At 28.2% G+C, this 24,841-nt stretch overlaps 4 protein-coding genes across 7 annotated transcripts; 2 read left to right on the top strand and 2 right to left on the bottom strand.

The window, feature by feature from the left end:
* Positions 1-784: 784 nt before the first annotated feature.
* On the bottom strand, positions 785-16,143 carry LOC117211808 (enolase-phosphatase E1). Its single transcript, XM_033456032.1, has 9 exons — positions 16,049-16,143; positions 15,755-15,893; positions 14,245-15,556; positions 9,889-10,043; positions 9,151-9,252; positions 8,028-8,218; positions 7,455-7,587; positions 7,194-7,317; positions 785-7,101 (listed from the first exon to the last, which is right to left on the bottom strand). Exons 2-9 carry the CDS (start codon positions 15,881-15,883, stop codon positions 5,555-5,557), a joined length of 3,693 nt encoding a protein of 1,230 aa, XP_033311923.1. The 5' UTR covers positions 15,884-15,893; positions 16,049-16,143; the 3' UTR covers positions 785-5,554.
* A 286-nt stretch (positions 16,144-16,429) lies between these two features.
* LOC117211803 (gamma-tubulin complex component 4) lies at positions 16,430-19,763 on the top strand. The gene is made up of 10 exons (XM_033456022.1): positions 16,430-16,557; positions 16,665-16,824; positions 16,914-17,052; positions 17,133-17,332; positions 17,433-17,527; positions 17,604-17,908; positions 17,983-18,453; positions 18,532-18,709; positions 18,785-19,007; positions 19,080-19,763. The coding sequence occupies exons 2-10, from the start codon at positions 16,756-16,758 to the stop codon at positions 19,326-19,328; spliced, it is 1,929 nt and encodes a 642-aa protein (XP_033311913.1). The 5' UTR covers positions 16,430-16,557; positions 16,665-16,755; the 3' UTR covers positions 19,329-19,763.
* LOC117211806 (vesicle transport protein USE1) lies at positions 19,750-21,845 on the bottom strand. Of its 4 annotated transcripts, XM_033456028.1 has the most exons (7): positions 21,713-21,731; positions 21,124-21,227; positions 20,995-21,044; positions 20,612-20,850; positions 20,220-20,537; positions 20,002-20,058; positions 19,750-19,965 (listed from the first exon to the last, which is right to left on the bottom strand). In XM_033456028.1, exons 1-6 carry the CDS (start codon positions 21,729-21,731, stop codon positions 20,018-20,020), a joined length of 771 nt encoding a protein of 256 aa, XP_033311919.1. In that variant the 3' UTR covers positions 19,750-19,965; positions 20,002-20,017. The 4 variants fall into 4 exon arrangements, with proteins under 4 accessions (XP_033311919.1, XP_033311922.1, XP_033311921.1 ...); XM_033456031.1 differs by lacking the exon at positions 20,995-21,044 and having other exon boundaries at positions 21,713-21,845; XM_033456030.1 differs by lacking the exons at positions 20,995-21,044; positions 21,713-21,731 and adding an exon at positions 21,393-21,602.
* Positions 21,705-24,804, top strand: LOC117211805 (sorting nexin-2). The gene is made up of 7 exons (XM_033456027.1): positions 21,705-22,086; positions 22,270-22,521; positions 22,592-22,838; positions 22,916-23,080; positions 23,152-23,273; positions 23,621-23,920; positions 23,994-24,804. The coding sequence occupies exons 1-7, from the start codon at positions 21,985-21,987 to the stop codon at positions 24,339-24,341; spliced, it is 1,536 nt and encodes a 511-aa protein (XP_033311918.1). The 5' UTR covers positions 21,705-21,984; the 3' UTR covers positions 24,342-24,804.
* The last annotated feature ends 37 nt before the right edge of the window (positions 24,805-24,841 follow it).

Here is a 24,841-nt window from a genome sequence, read left to right on the forward strand (position 1 = left end):
TAAAACAGTTTTTTATTCCCTTCGCATAGCATACGTTTTGTAAGAGAAAGTTTAAACGCTTGCAGCCTTTAATTTTATATAAACAAACCTCTAGTAGAGGACGTTTTGACTCGTTTATTATTTTCTAAACATGCACTCTTAAAGCGTTGATATATGTGGAAAAAGAGATAGATAAATAAAGGAATAAAATTTATTTGTTGTAAAAGAAATTTATATAGAAATTAAATAATAGAGAAATAAATATGACACAATTTAATCGGTAAATGAGTATATATTTGAAAAAATGTATTAAGAAAAGTATTATAAGATAATACGTATAATCAAACGCATAAAGTTTAAATTACACGAAGAAGTCAATTAAAATATCACAAAAAACATGTACATATATGCATGTAAAGGTAGCAAGAACATTTCAAAGTTACTAGTATTCTTTTTAATAGAATTTATATTTCTTCTTTTTAATACAAGTAGAAAAAGTATAGCATGATATATTAGAGCGTATTGAAAAATCTTTATAAATTATTTATTTAGAAAGGAAGTCTCTTATTGACACAGATTATTTGGATTTTTAAATTTCTTTAATCTTTAATGTCCTTCAATTCGTAATTTTAAATCAGTGTACCTTCAATATTAAATATTGAACCACTGCATGGACACTGAAACCTTCTGTATATTCTTACATGAAACATAAAACATCTTACAAGATGATTTGCATTTCCCAGTAAAAAATGGTATTTCAGCATTTTATACAAGAGAAAAGTGTCGTAGAAAAAGCAATATCTCATACGTTCGAACAATATGTATTTCAAGTACCAAATATTCGATACATCTTGTTCTTAACATTATGTCGAGGAAAAAAAAAGAATCGTATCCAGACAATATTATTGCTTCAACGGAAATTATCGTTAAAATGACGGAGACTTTTTACATCTCGATCTACTGAATTAGTTGGTTGAAAATTGATGCTCCGGTGCGCATAGTAGAATGACTAGCACTCAGGATCGATCGGGTGAAAATGCTGCTGCACCTAACATTATCGACTAGCTGAGGACAAGAGTAGCACGAACCAATTCGAGGAAACAATACCGAGAGCGGATTAGTTTTCAATCATGTACATCGATATACTTTAATCGCAATTCTTTTATCTTTTTATGCCGTTCCTTTAACTCTATGTTGCGGACGCTAATCTTTTTTTTTTTTTCTTTCTTTATCCCATTATATTTAATGTAATAATATTACCACGAGAATATATACACCTAAACAAAATTTACAGTATGAAGAATATAAGGATGAGTACGCTCTGATTTCGATTCGATATCACGGTTATCCTTTCTCTTCTAAAATAAGTTTGCTCGCGCAAATTCGAAGCCTTCGTTAGGAACAATGAAATAAAAGTTGAATGCTCGGATTCTAATTGCAAAATTCATTTATTTTGCTCTACGAATGCAGTCAAGAGTTCAGAGAGAACAGAATCCTCAATCCTTTTCTTTTCCTGTACAGTGCATACCGTTCCGGAGTCAGTAATGTGTTACTCTTCGTTCAATAAAATGTGTGTTAAGATCCGATGATCGTCGAACTTGATACGATGAAATAGAACTGAGTTTTGTGCCCCTGCCATGTAATACACACACGCACGCACACATACATATTACCACGCATACGTTAATTGTTTAGAGAACACTGGAAAATAGTAATTTTTCTACAGATGATCTCGTGTAATAAAGAAGAAAAGGAAAAGTATTCAAAATACTTGACTGAGAAAGAAAAGCAACGGAGCAGTCTCTTAGAGGATACGAGTCTTTAAGGATCTCCGTCGAAGGTTATCGTTAAAAAGTATCAATTAAGTCCGTACATTCTCTCCTACACTTATATTGACATGTTACATAAAATAGCCAATGAATTACAAATAATAATCGCTAATCGATACGAAGCTATTGTTTATTAGTATTCCCTATCTTCGGTACTTAATGTATCTCGGTATCTAAGGTATTTTGAAAGGACGACAAATCTTATGCATACAATTTAAGTAGCTGTACCACTTGTAAGCCGCAAGAAAACGTATTCTTGATGGATATCACGTTCTTCGGTTCGCTTACAAGATCTACAACCATTATTACATACGAGTTCAACTGATAAAATGTGTCACGAGTAAAAATAATATCTATATATAGATATTTACATATAAATACCGTTTTTACTACATTACAGTATACATATATATACACTATACATGTACATATACATACACATGTATAAGCGACACATTCATTTCATTTCTAACAAAATACAAAGCATCAACGTTTTATTAGTGATTTACGACTGATTTGACGAATATCCGATATTATATCACGAAAAGATAATAAATAACAAGGCAGTGTACGACGGCCATGCGACCATATGCGAATAATAACACAATAAAGCTGCGATGACATACAATCTTAGAGCGTAGTCGCATCAAGTCGAGTATCAAACGCTGATTGAAGGTCTCTAAGTTGACACGTCACAGTAAAAAAAATGTCAACGTTAAACTTACAAACGCTTCTTAATTTAACGCTTTGCGGTTCATAGTCACATTGAAAAAAAAAAAAAAAACAAATGATTTATTCCATTGAATTTTACATGATCAATAGATTACATTCTCATTTGTCGTATCGCGCGTTATCCAATTAGTTTTATCAGAATACTTCAAGTTCGACGCCTGTAAATAATACTTATAAATCAAACCGCAAAGAGTTAACGATCCCTAAACTTAGAACATCAACGACGCTATTTTACGTTAATTGAACATGATCGTGTACGTTTGAAGAAAAAATACTAAGGTTCGTTGAAATCGAGCACTCGAATAAAAATGAAACACAAAGCAAGTAAAGAGCAATCTCATACGTCGCAAATTATCAATATGTACTTCGGTTCTTCCGACTATCGACGCAAGAACAAGAATGGATGATATGGGGATGATGATATCTGATGATGCCGTGAAAGTCAGCCGAGAAGAACTTCATACATATTGTCAGTTAGCGTCCAAAGATTTTAATTTTATCGTACTGATTGGCAGAGTCAGTTCACATTTTCAAACACGATATTAATAGACATAATATAAAAATATAAGGTATTTACCGAAAGAACAATTAAAAAACACGTTATGGCAAAATGTCGGCAGTTTACAGTCGTTAACGCTTCGGGGCTGTTAACATCGAGCTTTTTAGTATTTTTATTAATTATCGTTAACAGAGGTGACCCTAAAAATTTCAATAAAATCGTTCAATCGTTGCGGTTGAGCATTTTCGGGCACACTTATGTTATCGATTATGCATTCGATGAATTTGCAATCGTACTAGATTTTATAATATCAATTGGAAATTTTCCTTATATATCTGACTTAAGGATAAGTTATTGTGTAGGATCAAATCGAACATCGGCAACGGTCTTATCCGCTCTGATATATCCTCGGATATATTTCATCGTGAAACGAGGACTATCAAGCATACAAGATTCAAATTCCGTTTCAGGTAATAAATGGAGATCATTATTTTTTAACAATCTCTATTCTCTTTCTATCAATTCATGGTGAATCGTGCAACGCCAAAAAAAAAAAAATTTATTGAGTATTGAAATGGTTTTTGTTGTAAGGACACCTTATAAATAAATGCGAGGTCTGTCAAGTGTCCTGTAAAATATGCATTCGTTTAAAGTCTCACAATCGTTTAAGGTTCAAAGTCTCATAATCGTTACTGACTATATGTGCACTTATAGATAACAAGTCTAGAACACGCTGACGTCGCAATTCGTTTATTTCATTTATTCGCTTTTGTGGGTCGCTGAGCTTTTCTAGCATAGCCGCTGGCGAAAAAGGGAAACGAACCAAAATCAAAAAACAGAAAAGAGAAAATACGGAAGCTTCGATTGCTTACTATACTGTCTACAGTCTACAGTCTTCACAGTGTCTTCAATCAGGCAGGATGTATATTAATTTCAATAAAAATATTAGTATTAGTACGATAATCTGCCAAAGGAATTACTACAGGTGATTAACAAATGAATTGTTTTAAATTCCCTATGTCTATCAGCATATCGTTAAATCACAGTCAATTTTGCAGGAATGGATAATAAATAAATAATCGAGTTCTTGTCAAATTCGGAAAATAATTTACGAATCCTAAAAAGAAAGAAAAGAAACTGTCGGGAAAAAAGCGGTCATTTCATAGAAAAAATGTTCACATTATCAATCCGTAGGAATAAATGAATAAATTTTCAAACCGAAGTGTTTTTCCTTCTAATCGGATTGTTCTATATTAAATACATTTTATATAACTAATAAAATAATGAATACGTGCAATACACCATGTTACAGTCACATCATTGACCATATACGAATGTCATGATTTTTATAGGACATTAATAAATGCAACACAAAACTTCCAATCGCTCAAAATCAACTTAATATCGATAAAATGTTAATTATGATACACAATATAAAATACAGAAATACGCAATGCATATAGGCCAACATCATTCTAAGCTAGAAGTATATGTTTCGATAAATAAATGTCAAAAAAGGCAAAAAAAAAAGAGAAAAAGATAGGAATATGATATTACGTTATAGTAACTCGCACAACGTTCCTCACAACGCGAAAAAATATATCTAATATAGTCGAATAAAATTCATTGTAAAACACAGTTTATCGATAGTAAGTGTAGACTTATGATTCAAAGATCACTGTGTTACTATCAGTTTATAAAATTAAGTACACAAGAGAGTATGCAAAAATTATATCGTATAGTCTAAAGCCAGCGACTTTTCGAGGCATTACCAATTCAGTCTTAAAATCATATATAATCAAAGTTCCCTGATTGTTGTTAGAAACTAAAACAGTGATCAGATCTTTAAACATTATATGTATAATTATAGAAAAATCTTCAAACTGATGAATTAGTTCATTTGGCACAAAGTACATTCGGTATTTTAGCATACTCCAACTATGATGAATTTGCTATCCTATAAATGTTCATACCGTAACATTTCGTTTAGGCAATACAAAAGAAGGATACACATCGTAAAATCTAATAGAAAACAAAAAATCAAAAATACTTTTTAGTCTTGCTACAGCGAATGACATTTTCGATTATCTCTGGGTCGATTTAAATTAAGAATAATCTGTCTACTATAAAAAATACATTTGTGTAGACAAACCAAAAATGGCAGGATAAAGTATAACGAAATAAATTAAGCAAGTGAAATAGGAACTGAGTGTTCGTGAATTTTTAAAGAATTTTCTATTTAACATAATCGACAAGCATGCAATATATCAAACTGTAACATTAGAAAAGATAATCGAACGTGAAACACGCTGTATATGTCGCATCATCGTCTTCCTTCACATTTGTTGAAGAAATAGAAATCTTATGAACTGTATTTTAAATTAACGTATTACATCTTTAACGTCGTACGATTTATGTAAGGTGTAGGGAGCCAACTTTTCAGTTTATATCTGCGGATAAGTATTGTGGGTTGGGGTTATGTATGAAGGACTTCTTAAAATGTATAAGAACAAGATTAAGACGTCGCAGCTACAACTACAGGGGGAACAACGTCAGGTTCGCCGGCACCATCGGCTACTGCAGAATCAACGACCTTTTTGACTTTTATAGATTCTGCACTAGTCTCAGAGGAACTCTCTGGTTCACCATTTTGCGCAGATGTACTACCGCTCGTTGACGAATTAACATTTTCATTCGATGACCCCTCGTTTAGTCCATTTCTCTGTAATTTATCATCTGACAGTGGTACATCTGTATCTCCGTTTTGTGTTGTACCATTTAATTTTTTCTTTTCAGAATCCACTGTATTCGTTTCTTTTGTTTCATCCGCTACAGCTTCTTCTTTCGTTGGTTTCTCTGTCAATTCCTGTTTTGATGCTTCTGCACTTACTTGTTTTTCTGCATCGTTTGCGGACGTTGCTGTTTCCTCTGTTTCTTTCGTTTTAGGGGATTTTACGTTAGTCAATTCTGTTTCTGTTTCAGATTTTGTTTCTTTAGCTACTTCTGTTGTATTTTTAATTTCAGTATTTGTATCTGCTTTGCTACTAGTAGCTTCTGGCTCTGTTATCGTTGGCGCAGTAATTTTTTCTACACTTGTCAATGGTACATTACCATTTTCTGCAGGTTTTTCTTCTGTCTTAGTGGGTTCCTGCGCAGGTTTTACCGAAGATTCATTTTCTGATGCTTTAGTTTCTGTTATACTAGGAGTAATTACAACTTTTTCAGTGGATTCCTCTTTCGTTTCTTTTTCTGGTTTATTAGCACATTCTTCTGATTTTTCGTTTATACTGTTACTATCTTTCTCTTTTGATGCAGTTTCAGCAGGTTTTACCTCTGATACTTTCATGTCATCAGATTTAGTTTCTTTAGCAGTATTTGACGATTCTTCAGTCTTATTCTCTGTAATAGAAACTTCTTCAGACTTTGATTTAGGCTCACTCATTCCAACGTCCAAGGGGTCATTTGCAGTAGGAGTTGCCTCTGGGATAGATTCTACAGACTTCTCTGTATCTATTGGCTTTTCGACTTTTTCAGAAATCGCAGATTTCTCATCATCTTTTGAAGGTATTGCTACTGATTCGGCATTACTACTCACGTCAGCTTGCACATTTTCGGAAGTGTCTAGTTTTGTACTCACCTCTGATGGCTGAAGTTCTACCTTTTCAACTGTATTTTCCAGTTTTTCAGCGTTTGGCGCATCTTTTGTATCAATAACCATTGGTTCTTCCATTTTCACGTCTGTGACTGGAGCTTCCTTTTGTTGCTGATCTTTTATACATTCTTTTGCTTCTTCTTGAACAACTTCTTTTGTTTCTACTTTATCGGTCATTTCAACATCTTCGGAAGTATCCATTGGTTCACTAACATCAGATGTACTCTTACTTTTACTTTCTTGAACTTCTGTAGTTTCTAACTTTTGTCGTTTTGTAGAAGTTTGAAACGTTAAATCTAAGAATGATTTAATAGTTGTGAAAGCCACTCTTTCTTCATCAGTAAGAGGAGCATTGCCTTCACGCAGTACTATAACCGTTGATAAGCCTGCTTCTTTTGCAGCAGCAGCTTCTATAATAGAAAAACATAAGAATTAGTATCTATTCATGAGTATCACTGTGGTTTGTAAATGCTAATATATCACGATATACATAGTTACTAACCTTTGACAACATCAGTTAAGAAAATTACGCTTGATGGTTCAGCTCCAATTTTATTTAATATATTTTTATAACTACTTGATTCTTGTTTTGCACCTACTTCAGTATCAAAATAACCACTGAAATACTAAAACACACACAACAATATATTGTTATACTTTATATAAACTATATAATAAAATATAATATAAATAATTTATTACATTCAACGCTCATATAGTTATAAGTACTGGCATCTATGACAGGTAAACTATAATAAAGTACCTTAAGTAAGTCACCATGTATGGAATGTCCAAATAGAAGTTTTTGTGCTTCAACACTACCACTTGAATAAATATAGACTTTTTTACCATCACTCGTCCATGATTCTAGTGCTTTGGGTACATCTTCATAAACACTATACAAATAATTCATTTATCATTTCATGAATCATTTTTAATTGTTCATTATGTTATAAATTGTTTATCATAATTGTAGTGATATATTTATGCCAAACTGAAGTGAGCCCTTACACAACATATTCACCTCACTACATATGGTGTTTATATAGCTATATATCATTATTTATCTTTAAACTCTTTTTAGATATATAGCATTTTCCTTTGATATTAATTAAAATATAACAGTTAGCAATAAATTACGAAATATATTCAGGGATATCTATAGTAGGCTTACAGATAAACTTTTTATAAGCATACTATTGAAAATATATCATATTTCATAATCACATATATCATAATCACATTTTTTACATGTACTAATTTTAAATATTGAATTTTGGAACCTGAAAGTGTTTTTGTTGTAAATTATAATGAGAAGAAACTATCAGAAACTCACTGTGCTTTAATTGTTCCAGAATTATAAGCTTCATGCCACATGTGCCCCTGTAATTGTTTCAGTGCTCCAGTTTTTCTGTCGCCATCCATTTGCCATAATATATTTTTTGCAAGTGATTTTCTCTCTTCTTCTGCATTAGTACCAGTAATTGGTACAAAACCATCAATTTTATCTTCTTCATCTTTTTTTGCCTACAATCAAAATATTGAATACTTAAACACAATGCTTTCTTTATTAACAAAATCACACACGTGAAATTTATTTTAAATAATAAATAAATATTATTATAAATATTATATCTTTAAAAATATGATTATTTTTAAAAGAATATATAACCAAATAATTATAAAATAATTATCCCAATTTATATTTTTTTAAAATTGTATTTTTTATTTATAATAAACATTCTTGTATTTAATTCTATTTTTGTTTTAAATTTCTTTTTACTATATTATTTATATTTACCTTAGACATATGTGATAACATTACAATAAATTTATTATAAGTAAATGAACTTTAGAATGTAAAATAATATGAAATAACATGTAATAATATAAAACTTCAATAATTAGAAAAGTAAAATGTGTATATTAAATGAAATTCTAAAAGAATAATCAAATAACAATAAACAAATGAATATTCAATGATTTGATTTAAAGAAAATTATATTTATATAATTTGAAGAATAAATATAGTACTAAAAATTTATTTAGCTCCAATCTCAAGCTTTATAAATGTGTAATCTGGGTATCAATCTTCTGGGACAAAGAATGTTCCCAGGTCAATGTCTAGCAGCAAGCAGCTGCCTCTTACCTGTCATGCTATTGGTCACTCTCTAAAATACATCACTAAAAGTTGAAGCACTAAATTTACTGTACTGAATTAAGATTTTAACAACAAAAGAAAGATATTTAAAACATAAATAAAAGAGTAGTATAACATATATATATATATATAATATATATATATAGATATATACATTTACTATAAACAATCTATCTCATTCAAGTATCATAATTCTTTATATTATCCTCAAATATTTTAATATTTCAATATTGATTAATAAAACGGTTATTTTTACATACAATATTTATGTTAATATTCAATTGTTTCCAATATTTACCTGCTCCTTTAATTTTTCAAAGTCTTGTTTGAATTCTTCATCCTCCCATTTAGTTTCAATATATTTCTTTAAATTCTCTCGCACGTAAGGAAAAAGTGTGTCCTGAAAGGAAGGTAAACGTGAATGTAGTGTGTGCTCGTCGATCGAATTAACTGTGCGATGCGCCGTTACGGTTTCCGTTATTTTGAAAAATCGCATGTGTAATTATGTTACGCACAGTAATGCTTTCGTAGCTAAATAATCCACGTTTCGAATATGCAGAATTTTCTAAATGTTTATTTAGTTTGTTTTCATTTACAACATGTTAAAAGTAACAACCTCAACATTTCGCAAAAAAAAAGAACATTAACAGTAAAAGTAAACAAATATAAAAATGTTAATGTTCGAAATAAGAAAGTTCGACATGATTTATATGATATTTTATTCGCTTTAGATTAGACGAAAGCATCTATTGCCTGCCATGAAACTCGCTGTCTCACGAACAGGGAACCTGAAACTGGATTTCAGCCGGCATAGTAAATGCTGAGAGAGAACACACACATACAATACGCGCGAAACTATAATCCACAAATTTTTTTTCGTACAATGACTCCATGATAACATTCGGAAATTTCTCTGCGAGATATTAGCTGTGTGGAAAATTTTAATCATTAGGTAATGTCAGAGAATGTGTTGGAGAACCGGTGAAATGCGAGAACTGTAGGGCGCGTTCTGCCTCACGGCCATAGTCTTTGTTACCTTCACGAAGCTTATGCTCGTCGTGGTGCCTTCGATGTCAATTAAGATCACCGTTTCCGACAATAAAGTTTCCTCTTGATCCTGAGTACGTTTTTCCCCGGCCATTTTTACGATTGACTCGCCTTCGACCGTAGGATAAATAACAAATATATCACCTCAGTACGTTCAAGCACGGTGTATATGTCGACGCGTTCTTGTTGAGAGCCGGCGAGTGAATTCGTTCCTCGTTCTGCGCCGGTGTGTGTGCGAAGCTGCCTCTCCCTTCACCCCTACTTGTGCTGAGCAACCAGGATCGTATTTATCACGCTTATTCTCGATTGCATTACCATTAAACTCCCTATTATTTTTTCCATTAAATAGTTGCAATTTTTACAGCTGTACATAAACTTTCATAATATTTTAGTTGTTTAGACATCAAACATTATTTTTACCGCCTTTGCATTCGCTATTACTATATTAATTCTATGAAATTATCATTCTACTTCTATGGCAAATTGTTCATTATACGGTATTTAAATTTACGATTATAGAAGTATAATTCGAATGTAATTTGCAAATATAATGTTTATATTTAGTAATGCAATGGTAAAGTTGAATTTTATATGTTTTTGTTCGAATTAAAAACTTTTTGATAGGATTATTAGTTTGATCTCAATAAAAAATTATTATCACTACATGCAATGTTGTTTTGTTACGAAATGGATGTTTAAACATATAATCTGAGACAATAAATTACTGAAATAAGAAAGATATTTTTTAAAATGTTAAAGGGATCTCAGGCGATAGATACATTCCTGAATCTGCTACGAAAATTCTAGATTGGTGTTGGTGAATATGTACTTGCAGAAAAGAGCATGTGTTACGTATGTGTGAATCGCTCACTTCCTTCAGCCAATGAACGAAGCTGGTTTGCGTCTGTGCGATCGTAGCACGTCATTATTGCTCCGCAAAAATTGTTTTGATGAATAGCCATTTAATAAATGTAGACTTTCAAAAAATTTTCTATTAGAAGCTTTCTAAAATTTAAGTATGTTCTCCACGATTTACTTTTCAAGTAAAGTAAACCATGATTACAGTAAAAAAGCAGGATAAATATTGACTCGCTCGAACGGTTTCCGATATTACTCCGCGTAAAAGTAGTTCCTCATGTGTTATTTTTGTTGATTTTCCAAAAAATTAAGGAAATTTGAATGATATTTACAAGCAATACGAAATACTATGTACGATTCTTTTATATTTGCTGAAAATGCAGATTTTCCTACATCAAAAAGTTAAATGCCTTGTTATGTACGATTGCAAGTACAAAGTAACACAGCTGGTAAATTCGACCACCTGATTTTTGCGAGACAGCGCCGCATCGGACACTGAGGCGCAACCATTTAAATTTTGACATTTGTCTCAGCTGCACGTGTCTACCTTGACTGTATCTACATATGAGAACAACGTGCACACTACTACTGTTAAAAATTGTTATGCGTTTTCTTTTCTTTTTTATTGCTCCATCCACTTATGTTATGATATTATATATTTCATTGTAAATATATAAATATTTGAAAAAATGATATTAAATATAAATATAAATATTTAAGCAGCACTTTAATTTTTGTAATATGATAATAAAGATGTTGCAATGTATAAAAGTTTCAAATCTTATTATTTTAATTCAACAATTATAAATAAAATTATTACATTATTAAATATTTTTTTGGGACATAGAAACTATATTTTATACTAATTAATAAGGTTGCATGGAAAATATTATACTACAAAAAAATTAAAAATATAAATGCTTATTTGGTTTTTATTATAAAATTTTTTTAATAATTTATTCACAGCAATAAGAAGTAATTACATGTCATATATACAGTATGTTTAGAAAATGTTAACTATGTACATGTATAATAAATTACATATAATTCTTTATTGTAAATATATTCAATGTAATTACAGTATTATAGAAAATTGTACTAATGTTATAAATACATAACTGAATGTATGTATGTGTGGAATAAAACTGAAATAATGCACAATAAAGACTACTTTGCAATGATTTTTCAATATTTTATTTTTGTAATGCTGTTTATATCTATGAGTTTTTTCATATACATACATATAAATTATATTGCTTTACTAAAGTAAAAAATGATATGTTAAATACGTCAAATAGTTTTAATATTTTTAACTGCCTTGATGTTGTGAAACACGTTTATGACATTTTCAATATTAAATCCTTAATAACACTAAAATTAGTAAGCATTCCTGTAGTTACAGTGGTATCTTGAGTAATTAGAATTTATTTATTTTGGAATCTTCATATTTCTTCTACATTTGAAGTTTTAACAATAGTTTATTTTCAAATACTAAAATTTAATTTTCAATGTTTTTATAGATAATTTCAGGTACTATGTTTGCAACACATTGCAGTATATGCTGTTTATGTTTCATACTTAATTACTCTAAGATATTATATACATAATGAAGGACTAATTTGAAAAAGTAGTATAATACACATATTATTATCATTATAAACCAAATAATTATAAATTTACTTGAGTGCTATTAAGATCATTCTAAATTAGAAATATTATAGTAAATATATCTTACAAAAACAAAAAAAAAATGAAGTACATTACAAACATATACAAAAGTTGAAAAATATTTCTAGAAACATGATATTAATTTTATACAAGCAAAGAAAAAATTATTTTCTTTTAGGAAGCTTTGTATAAAATTGTATAAGTTTTTGTGTAAAATGCTAATAAGCTTTTGTATTAAAATATTTAATAACAAGTAGTTTAATAAAATATAGTATTTATAGTAATACTATTTAATATAGTATTTATTATTCAGTTGTTTAATATGAATGTATTTATTTCATGAAATAATAATTCAATGATTAAAATATACAAAGAAATATTTTAATACATTATTTAGTAGCAAGTTACATGTCATTTTTTTATGGAAGAAAGATAAAGAAATTCCTGCTTTTAATTATTTAAGTAAAATAAAATTAATGAAAATAATTTAAATTGTAATGAAACAGTAAAAAATTAGATGTTAGTCCACATTCTTAGTCAGCTCTTTTAATTTTAAATTGCATTTATAAATATATAAAATAATTAAAATAAATACATTTTTGTAAATAAAATAATCTACTAATTATAATTAATCAGTGCAATTTTAATTTAGAAATTTAATTTAGTTTCACTGTATTTTTGTTTGAATTGTATGTAGATCATATCTACTTAGATTTTATATTTTGTAATTTTTTTAGTTTCTCTCCCAGATGTTTATTTAAATGTATTCTAATTTCTTGTTGATTATTACATTTTTTTCCACATTCTGGACACTCTGGATCTCCTTCTCCGTGTTCTTTCTTTCGATGCTTAGATCGATTATTATAGGTAGAAAATGATTCACCACAATCTGGACATTGATAAGGTTGTTCACCAGTATGTTTTCTACGGTGATAATCTCTGGAGTCTTTTCTTCTAAAACTCATATTACAATATTCACAGACAAATGGTTTTTTTCCAGTATGTAATAATACATGATTATATAAAGATTTAGTGTCATTAAATCCTTTTTCACATTGAGCACATTTATAACGTCTTTCACCATCATGTTTACTTTTAATATGATTTACTAAAAGTTGTTTTACTCTATATGTTGCATTACATATGTCACACTGATAAATAGGGTCTACTCTTCCTTCATGTACTCTCTCTTTATGTGCTTTTAAAGACATTTGATGTTTAAATTTCTCGTGACATTCTGCACATTCATACCATGGTTTTTGTTTTATTAAAATTGGATCCTGATTATTTATTTCATGAATTTGTACCATATGATATTTTAACATACGGTAGGTTGGAAAATCTTCTACACAAATTGGACATGTAAATAATTGTGGTAATGTTACACTTTTATCGTTTTTCCAATGCTTCTCTAAATGTTCATTCATATTTTGCTTTTTACTAAATGACTTATTACATACGTTACAAATATATCTGTTATGAGAAAAATGAATTTTTCTATGAAGCTTTAAAGCGTTTGTAGTTCTACATCGTTGACCACAGATATCACATTGATATGGTCTCTCACCTGTATGAATTCGATGATGTTCTTTTAATCTAGCTTTTAACTGAAATGACTTACCACATAGTTCACAAATGTGAGGTCTTGCCCCTTTATGAACAAAGAGATAATGTTCATATAAAGAATTTTCTGCTCTAAAATCTTTTCCACAAGTACTACAAATGAATTCATTCATATTTTCATTATGCCTCATTTCATGAAATTCTAGTCTTTCTTTTCGTACAAAATGTTTAGGACACTTAGAACAATGATATTGACGTGGAGAAATAACTTTTGTCTCATTTCCATCTATCATTAAAGAAAGTGTAGAATCTTCACAAGTAGCACATGTAACTAAGTCATTAATAGCATCTGGATCTAAGTCTGAAATTAGTTTACCACAAAGATTACAATTTATAGATACTTTCTCCTGTTTTGTTGTTGCTATAGCTTTTTGTATGACATCTTCACTAATATCATCTTCACTAGTACCAACTTGTATTTGTTTTACACCAGAATGTTTATAATTTTTTTGATGCCCATTCAATCTAGTTCGTTTTGTAAATAATTTTCCACACTCTACACAAATATAACGTTGTAAACTCTTGTGTGTGTGAAAATAATGATCCCATAATAAGTTTTCATTACTTGTTTCTTTATCACATAATGTACATTCATATCTATCTGTTTTACCTAGCTTGTGTCTTTCCATGTGAAATTCATATTTTAAGTGTGAAAGATAGCGAGCACCGCATAATTTACATACATATTTTAAACAAGATTTATATATATCATTTTCATCTTGTATATCATTTTGTTCAAGCATAGTGTCTTGTGATGTTATACATGTATCTTTCTCACTTTTATAATCGGTCTCACTGTCTAGCCAATAAGTATTATCACTCTCAGGTTCATTTTTCACTAATGGATCTGCAGAATTATAAACATAATCCATTAAATTATTAGACACATGTGATATTTCTTGTACTTTTGATATTTTTGAGAGATGAACAGAATTAGATTCCTTAAGATCTTCTTTTGTGTCTTGTTCTACTTCAATTTTTGTGTTTTGTTTGCTAGATAATGCATCAATACAATTTAAATTTTCCTCTTTGTAGTAGTTTGTTGAGATTAATACAGGTAATGTTAGGCTTACTTCTTGATTAGGCATATTTTCAATATCTTCAGTAATTGTTGTTTTGTTTCCATGTTTTAAATGTATATTATTTTTAGTATTATTAAGATGTACTACATTTTTATGTATTTGTATATTCTTTTTCTTTATATGTTTGTTTTCAGAATGATTTACCATAGCTAATGAGATTTGGAAGGTATAATCACAGCCTTGAGAATTACTAACTAATAAAATCATTAAATCTACATTACAATTTGGACATGTATAAATAGCATCACTATGAATTTGTGAAAAGTCTGTTACTTCTTTAGATCGATCAAAGAAGGATTCTATTTGTGATACATTTTCTAATCTTTTAGAATATTCCAATACTTCTTGAATAAATTTGTAGTAAAAAGTAATTTTGTCATAACATGACAAACATACATATTTTGAGCCATTATCATCAATAGATATCTGTAAAAGTCATTTAAGGTAATATTAATTCAAAACCTTTTCATATGATATATTAATAATGTAACAATATATATTTTCTTATATAAAACAGATAAATTATTAAGATATTTTAATAATCATTAAGTTTAAATAAAATGTTCAGATTTTAAACTGCAATTAATACTTTTAATTTCTATCACGTATTGTATATTAACGTACTGAAATTGGCAATGTTTCCTTTATTTTATGTATTAAATCTGTTGATCCTTCAAAGATACTTTTATGCTTTCCTTTTACAAGATTTACACCACATAAACGACATATTAATGTATCCTTTGAAGTATCCATAATTAGATCTCTGAAAAATTTATTATTAAATATAATTTATGTAAAGATTAAAAATGTATAATATATTGCATATATTAATATTTTTCCATATCTTAATAAATCATTGAGTAATTAGTTGAAATTTATAAAAAATATATTGTATTCACTAAAATATACCACACTTACACATAGTTTTGATGATTTGTTTATTTGAGGTTATTATATCTTTATGCAGGTGTAATTACCTGCATTAATTAAAACATAATTCTTTTGTTATAAATAGTATATATCTTATTAAGCTTTGTTTTAGAGATTTTAGATATTACTTAGTATTATAATTATATTATTAGAATTACAATATTAGCAAATATTTTTCTCAATAGTAACTTAAATTTTTATATATACTATATAAATGACGTTTGGCAAGTTGTTTATCTTTAACTCTATCATACTATACAAATCTTCATGCAAACCAATAATTACTAAATACACATTTTCAAATGGAGGTTACATGAAAAGATGGTCTTTAAGTTATGATTTATGTACATACGTATGTAGAATGTATATATACATCATTTGAAACAAATATTTGAAAGAAAATAAAAGCACGTCAGTGAAATGTACAAAATGTATTAGTGGTAAAAGTTAATTCTATAATGAAAAATTTAATAGAAACAAGATGGATAGATAAAAGAGTATAAATTTTCTTATTTATAATGCGTTCAATATTTTCTGTCACTTTTATATATCAAAACAATAAGTTTTGGCAAATGAATTGACAGGTTACATGCTTAATTTGCAGTTTATATACTATTTTCACTAACTCATATGCAACATAATTTGTTGCTAATTTGAGAGAGTAATATTTCATCCAATTAAAAAATATCAATAAAATGTTGCATGAAATATTAATGTCATTATGGGGATGTTCAACCAATGCTTTGCAAATATTGGAATCAGATGTAATTATAATATAATATTTATTGATATTGTAATTCATTTTGAATTATATATACAGTTTATTTGTGTTTTTTAAATGTGCTGTTTTCAGACTGTAGATCTTGAAAAATATTTACATCCTGGTGAACGTGTATTACTTAAAGAAATATTGGATGTAGTTGAACAATGTAATATTATTAGGAATTTCATTCAAGAATATACCACATCTGATGACTTAAATTCTACTCAAAGTATTACAATTTAGCAATTAGAAAATTTATCTCATTATATATTAATTTATAAATCATTAATTCTTAAATATAAATTGTAGATTTACAAGATGTTCCTCGTGGTTTATACTTACAAGCTCTTTGTGAAGGAATAGATGAATCTTTGGAACCATTTCGTAAGGAGATTGTTGATTTAGAAGATGTAGTTCTTCGTGATAGTTATACTCCATTGTCACTAATACTTTGTCGTATCCAAAAATATATTTGTCTATTTTCTGTTTTAAATTCTATCATAAGAGAGGTAAATAAAGAATATTAGTATAAAATAATATAATATAATATCATATAAAATGATATATAACATACTTAAATAAAAAATTAATTATTTTAATTTATTCCAGATTCGCACACAAAAAATTCATGGCTGTAAACTATTGCAATGTTTGCATCAAAATATGTATACTGGTATTCCTGATGTTAGATCTGCAATAGAAAAGTAAGTATTATATTACATTATTTTGTTTTCTACTATTTTAGATATTTACTTTTGCCAATTATTTCATTTCATTTAGAATGTCTCACTGTGTGCATACAGTTTTTTATAAACATTTAACTAGCTGGCTTTTATATGGCCATATAGAAGATATGTACAATGAATTTTTTATTCAAAAAATATCTGAGAGGGAAAACAGTTTGATATTAGTAGACAATAAGGATAATTTTGATAAAATAAATACAAAATTTACTGCAGATATGTGGAATTATGACGTTCAAATTGATCTACTTCCCTCTTACATAAGACCATCTTTAGCAACTAAAATCTTAACTATAGGGCAAACTATTATAATGTTTGGAAATGACCCAAGACAGAAAAAAGGTAATTTATATTTAAAAAATTTTTAATTGCTTAAAACATGAAATGAAACCACTAACTTGTTTACCTATTAACAGATTTTGCTATAGTTGATCAAACTGAAACTTCTATATGGGGAGAAAAAGAATATGAATATTTTCTTAAACTTCAAAATTTACAAAAAAAACATATTTTTAATATTGTTGAATTTGAACGTACAATCGATGAATTGAAACAATGTATAACAGAACTTTTATGGCGAGTTGCTGTTGAAGAAGCACAACTTGTGCAACAACTTAAATTAGTAAAAGATTTCTTTCTTATGGGACGTGGAGATTTGTTTCTTGAGTTTATTAGACTTACGGCTCATATATTAAATAAATCTCCAACACAGCATACCTCCAGGGATATTAATTTAGCTTTCCAAATGGCCTTAAGGAAAATGCATTTAAATGATGAAAATGCCATGGATAGTTTTAATTTTATAGTTCCAGTTCCACCACATGAAAATGAAGATATTGAGGTAGAAGGTACAGAATTTACTGAAAAGGAACGTGAAGATCCAATTGGTAAGATATTTTCTTATTTAATGATATATTTTTTAAGTGGACAAATCTTCCGATAATATAGTATTGATATTATTATAGAAAGACGTGGGTGGGGTATGATTACTTTAAAGTACAAAGTCATATGGCCATTACATTTGTTATTTAATCCATCAGCTTTAAATGATTACAATACATTATTCAAATTTTTGCTAAGAGTTAAAAAAACACAAATTGATTTATGGAACCTTTGGAGTGAGCATATGTATTATAAAAACATGTAAGATATGATTCTAATATTTTATACATAAACAATCTGATTTTTATCAAATATTAATAGTTTTCATTGTTACAGTGATATTGGTGTAATTCAACTAAGAAATAATTTAATTTTCATTATTGATAATTTACAATATTACTTACAAGTTGATGTATTAGAAAGTCAATATACTATAATGGAAACAAATATGAAAAATACCCGAAATTTTGAAGATGTACAAAAAGCACACTGTATTTTCTTGGCTAATGTTATGTCACAAACATTTTTATTAGGGAGTTCAACAGAAAGAAAAAATCCTGTACGTTATATTTTAATTTAAATAATTTTTTAATTTTTATCTATCAATTCATTTGATATATATTTTTGATAGGTCAACAAATTAATAAAACTCTTATTGCGACTTTGTGATGATTTTATCTTACAAGCATCTATGTGGGAAGTAGGTAATTTGCTTTTAACAGAACAAGAAGAGCTTAAAACATTATCTGATACTCTTGATAGTTTAATGGGTTGGTTAACCAAAACATTGAATAGAGTACGTGCACAACCAAGTGGAGAGCATTTAGCTCAATTATTGTTGAGATTGGATTTCAATAGATGGTTCAGTAAAAAAATGTAAAGAAGATTTATTTGAGTATCAGTAAATAATGGAGAAACATATGATGTATCTATGGTATTTTGTTTTAAAATTATTCTTTGCATAAATTTATCTATTATGTATATATTGAACTTATCTTTTTTTTTTATTTAAAGTACTAGTCCTTTTTTGACAGTGAAAAGTACAGTTATGTAAAACTCCAATTTTGAGCTTAATTTAATAGGAATATATTAGAAAAGAAAAAATAATATCTTTAAATGAATGTAACACATAACAAGTATTGAAATAAATTTTTCATTCATTTGTTTATTGAAAATAAATTATTACTTATTATGATAATTAAATATATTAAAAGTGAATAATTTAACTTAAACTTCAGCCAGACTATTGAGTACATTCAGTGATATCAATGGAAGGATAAATAATTGTAATTCTCATAGAGGAAATTAAAAATTTTATATTTTTATTCTCATTTACCATATTGTTGACTAAGTGTAGTCAACACATATACACATAGATGAAAATTCATCATGAAAAATATATACAGATATGCTTATGATAAGAATAACAATATTAATGATTTTATTTGAATTGAAGATATTCACATTTGTACATAGCCTACCTCTCATGTACCCAAGTCAATTGTGGATATATATATATATATATATATATATATATATATATATATATATATAAATGTATTTACAAATTTAAATACTTTTCTTTGCAACTTTTATAAATAATACCATATCTGAAAAATAATTTTATTATTGTATAAATTCTTATCATATTTCATACAAGTACATTATAAATGTATTTCATAAAAATTAATAACTACAAAATTATGCTATGATATTTCAATATTATGAATACTATAGCATAAATAGAGTTACATTATGCACTAATACTTACTGAAAAATACAACTAAAACAAATGCGATCATCACCCACATCCAGCACCGCCAATATGATTGTGTTTGTTCTTGCAGTTTTAGTGATTCTGTTTTTAATTTACTTGTATTAACATCAGTTAATTTATCAGATTTTTCAAGTAAACCAATATCTTTTTTTATAATGGCATTTGCTGCTAAAGCATGTTCTTTTATGCTACTAGTCATGGAAAGCATATTCTCAGCAATTTTTTCTTGAATATTTCTATTATATTTTAAAATTGCACCTAAATCATCATCATGCATGTTTGTACTAGTTAATCTTTGTCTTATACCATCTTCTAATGTCCCCAGAAAAAAAGATGATTATTATAGTTGTAAATTATCTTTTTTACAAATAGTGATATTGATATACCTTTATCACTATGGAATAATTCAGCACGCAATTCTCTATTATATTTTGCTGAAGTTTTTTGATGTATCTGGGTTGTTATATTTGGACCTATTGAATCATTAAACGTTGTAGAACTTTTTGGTAACATTTGTACAGCTGCAACTCTATCTACTGGACTTGTAAGTTTAGTTGTATTTACTAATCCCTTCAGGAAATCTATTCGTTTAATGTAACCCATCATGGTATCCTTAGATGGTTTACTGAAAAAGTATTAAATTTTAATAATTTTATAATAATTTCAAGTACATTAAGTTGTCATGTTGCTCATATGGCGCACATTGCTTAAAATTGAAATCTTTGTTAATAAATATATATTTTTATTAAAAAATAAAATAGAATTGTACCGTGGTAATGTTTGTAATTGTTTGATCATATCATCCAAAGCAAGGATGTACTGAAATGATTAATACATTTGTTTTGAATAAATTATATTAATTTTAAATAATTAATCATTATTTAGATTATTTTTTAACCTTTTCAAGCTTCCAATCCTTATGAGGATCATCTTTTGCCATGATTTCACATCTTGTTAAAAGTCGCCTGATATCAATTTCTTCTCTGGACATTTGATTCATTTCTGGTAATTAATAAACAGTTATAAAAGAAATTCATAAATAAGTACTATATATAAACATATAACGTTTTTCCAAGTTAATCCTTTTTACTTCGAGATTAAAGATTACATATGTAAAATATATACAAAAAGCAGAAGTAACCACAAACTGATACAAAAGCACCACACATTATGTATCTATGTCATTTGCACACTGTTTTACACGTTTACAAAATCCTCCTAGAAACATCTATCTAAATTATTTATTAAATTAATATATTATGCATTGAGAATAATGTTTAATAGTTTGTAAATTTTTAATCGTCGGTTTTTTAAAATATTACAGTACACCTGGCTACACGTATTATTTCGAAAGTAATTAGTACACTATTAACGCAATATGTACATATTCTTTGTTATCATTTTTAAATATGCCGCTACAAATTCATAACTAGACGATAACAATTTATTGTGAACGAAACGGTACATAATGCATTTTTTGATCCTACTGCAACTAACTGACTTCATCAGTAGACGCCTTTATAATAACATAATTGTTAATTTGTTCTATGTATATTACATATTACAGGTGTGAGAATTCTATACTAAGGCGCGCGGAATGTGTAGTAAAGATAAGTTAGAAAGTTTATAATACACGAATATAGATAGGCACTTTGAGAAATACGATAGTCACAGATAGCGATTGACGTTGGCATACGGCATACATCACTTGGGGGGCCGATCCCAGTACATTTCTCGGTAGATTGACAGAATCGCTAAGATGGCTGATATAAAAGAATCTCCGCCGCTATTTGATACTAATGACGTGAAAGTTGATGATTTAGACGACGACGATGAAGATATTTTTGCATCAGCAGTACAGGTAGTTTTTATATTGTTTTCAGACATGTGCATAAAAATTTCACAACCTATGTATTAGGTTCACAAGTTTATTTCTGTTGTATTAAATGTAATATTTGTAATTTGTTACTAAAATATAATAAGATCGTTTGTAATAATTTGAAACATTTCTTGTAAGATAAAATTTAATATTGTTTAAACATAGGATCAAAGTCAATTAGAAGATTCACCTCCTTACAACGGAGTATCAACTATTCAAACAGAATTACCAAAGTTAACTTTACGAGATGCACCAGAAGAAAATTCATTTTCATCGGTATCAAGTCCTGCACCAGGACCACTAAGTTCACCTTTGGGACCAATGAGTACTGACATAGGTGATCTCCATGATGTTCCCATAAACGATAATACAGATGTACTTTCAACAAATGTTATACAGACTCAGTCACCTGATGTGGTATATTTTAGATTATTAAATGTTAATAACAACAAGTTAAAAAGTATATGTTATAGTTTATATTTTACAGGTATCGACAGATTCTTCTGATGTTTTCTTAAAAATTACTGTAACTTCTCCTCAAAAAATAGGAGATGGAATGGGTGCTTATGTTGCTTACAAAGTTGAGACAGAAACAAATATGCCAATATTTAGAAAGAGAAATTTCAGTGTTATTAGACGCTTCAGTGATTTTCTTGGCCTTCATGACAAATTAACAGATAAATATCTTAGAAATGGCAGAATAATTCCTCCTGCTCCAGAGAAGAGTGTTATTGGTATTGATAGATATTTTGAAGTCATATTATTTTTATCATACTATTCAGTAAAATAAATGAAATAATTATGTGATTAGGGACAACTAAGATTAAAATGTCTGGCGACAAGAATCAAGAACAAAATTCCAGTTCTACAGAATTTATTGAAAAACGCAGAGCAGCACTTGAAAGATATTTGAATAGAACTGCAGCTCATCCAGTGCTTAGTGTTGATCCTGATTTTAGAGAATTTTTAGAAGCTGGTAAATCGTAGTATAAAATAAAATAACTTTTTAAATGCAATCATACTTATAACTGTGTATGTCTTAAACAGATATGGAATTACCTAAAGCTACTAATACATCTGCACTTAGTGGTAAAGGAGTAATGAGGCTGTTTAACAAAGTTGGAGAAACTGTTAACAAGATAACATATAAAATGGATGAAACTGATAAAGTAAAATTAAAAAATGTTTAATAACTTATATTTGCAATATATATATAAAATATATATATATGTATATATGTGTGTATATATATATTATATATATTATATATATTATATATTATATATTATATATATTATATATTATATATATTATATATATATTATATATTATATATTATATATATATATATATATATAATATATAATATATATATAATATATATTATATATATATATATATATATAATAAATATTTCGTATCATTTATTTTATTAATTATATGGAAAATTTTTAGTAATTAAATTTATAAAACATATTCGTGTTAAGCTGTATTTTTCATTTTTCTTATTTTTCAGTGGTTTGAAGAAAAGACATCACAAATTGATTCTCTTGATGTTCAACTGCGTGCATTACATTCTGCTGTTGATACCTTAACTAATCAGAGAAGAGAATTAGCAACATGTACTGGTGCAACAGCAAGATCCATTGCAGTTCTTGGTCATGGCGAACCAGGAGCATCTCTTGGAAGGGCATTAGCTCAGTTAGCTGAGACATTGGAAAAAGTAGAAGCGATCAGAAGAGCGCAAAGTAATAGCGATCTGTATCAGTTTGGAGAAATGTTAAGAGATTATGTTGCACTGATTGGAGCAATAAAGGTTAATAATCTATTTACATATAAATGTTGCGCATTCCAACATTTTAGATATTTTAAAATATTACCAATTTTAGGATGTATTTCATGAAAGAGTAAAGGTTTTTCAAAATTGGCAACATGCTCAAATGATGTTAAATAAAAAAAGGGAACAGAAAGCACGATTAGAACAATCTGGAAGAACTGACAAAACGAGCCAAGCTGCTACTGAAGTAATAGAATGGGAAGCAAAAGTTGATAGAGGGCAAGAAGAATTTGACAATATTTCAAAGATAATTAAAAAAGAAGTTGAACGATTTGAATTAGTGAGAGTGGAAGACTTTAAGAAACAATTAACAGAATATTTGGAAACCATGTTACAATACCAAAACCAACTTATTAAATATTGGGAAAGCTTTTTGCCTGAAGCACGAGCAGTGGCATGAACATTCCTGAAGTAATATTGAAACTTTTTCTTATTATAAGGAAAAGCAAAATCTATAAATGAAAAGTTTCGTGCAATTTTTTAAAGCAAACTTTTAATGAATGATAAATAACGTTTTATGGAAAACGTACATTTATCGATTTGCGGTACAATAATAATGTTTGCATAATAATGAAAGAATTATCATCTTATGGCAATATTTGGAAAATTCATAAACAATAATTTCGAAATACTGCCAATAATGCTTTTATACATGAAAAAGCAACAAAAAACGTGGCATATTTCATTCAAATTCTTTTATGTCGATTATTCCTGAGTATCATGCGTTTACAGTCTTCTTACTATTAGTTTATATTAGAGATATAAAGCGCATAATACTGTTTGTTAAGAAATGTTATATGATAATAAAAATCGATTAAGATTGTATAAATAGAGAACATTAAATATCTATTTGTTAAAACAAAGATTTTTCATATTATTTTCAGGATAGTATATAGGCAT

The sequence above is a fragment of the Bombus bifarius genome, unplaced genomic scaffold (assembly GCF_011952205.1).
Source record: "Bombus bifarius isolate JDL3187 unplaced genomic scaffold, Bbif_JDL3187 scf7180000008244, whole genome shotgun sequence".
Taxonomy (NCBI): Eukaryota; Metazoa; Arthropoda; class Insecta; order Hymenoptera; family Apidae; genus Bombus; species Bombus bifarius.

Bases quoted from the DNA above. Each gene is read 5' to 3' on its own strand.
- LOC117211808 (XM_033456032.1), bottom strand. From the start codon at position 15,883: ATGGATACTTCAAAGGATACATTAATATGTCGTTTATGTGGTGTAAAT. The intron at 8,219-9,150 runs GTAAATATTGGA...TTTTGATTGTAG, and splicing joins TTGAAAAATTAAAGGAGCAG to GCAAAAAAAGATGAAGAAGA. The intron at 7,318-7,454 runs GTACTTTATTAT...TGTGTGTTTTAG, and splicing joins TACATGGTGACTTACTTAAG to TATTTCAGTGGTTATTTTGA.
- LOC117211803 (XM_033456022.1), top strand. From the start codon at position 16,756: ATGTTGCATGAAATATTAATGTCATTATGGGGATGTTCAACCAATGCT. The intron at 18,454-18,531 runs GTAAGATATTTT...ATATTATTATAG, and splicing joins GGAACGTGAAGATCCAATTG to AAAGACGTGGGTGGGGTATG. The intron at 19,008-19,079 runs GTACGTTATATT...TATTTTTGATAG, and splicing joins CAACAGAAAGAAAAAATCCT to GTCAACAAATTAATAAAACT.
- LOC117211806 (XM_033456028.1), bottom strand. The intron at 20,851-20,994 runs GTACAATTCTAT...ATACTTTTTCAG, and splicing joins CAATTACAAACATTACCACG to TAAACCATCTAAGGATACCA. The intron at 20,538-20,611 runs GTATATCAATAT...TGGGGACATTAG, and splicing joins ATTATTCCATAGTGATAAAG to AAGATGGTATAAGACAAAGA.
- LOC117211805 (XM_033456027.1), top strand. From the start codon at position 21,985: ATGGCTGATATAAAAGAATCTCCGCCGCTATTTGATACTAATGACGTG. The intron at 22,839-22,915 runs GTATTGATAGAT...TTATGTGATTAG, and splicing joins TCCAGAGAAGAGTGTTATTG to GGACAACTAAGATTAAAATG. The intron at 23,921-23,993 runs GTTAATAATCTA...TACCAATTTTAG, and splicing joins CACTGATTGGAGCAATAAAG to GATGTATTTCATGAAAGAGT.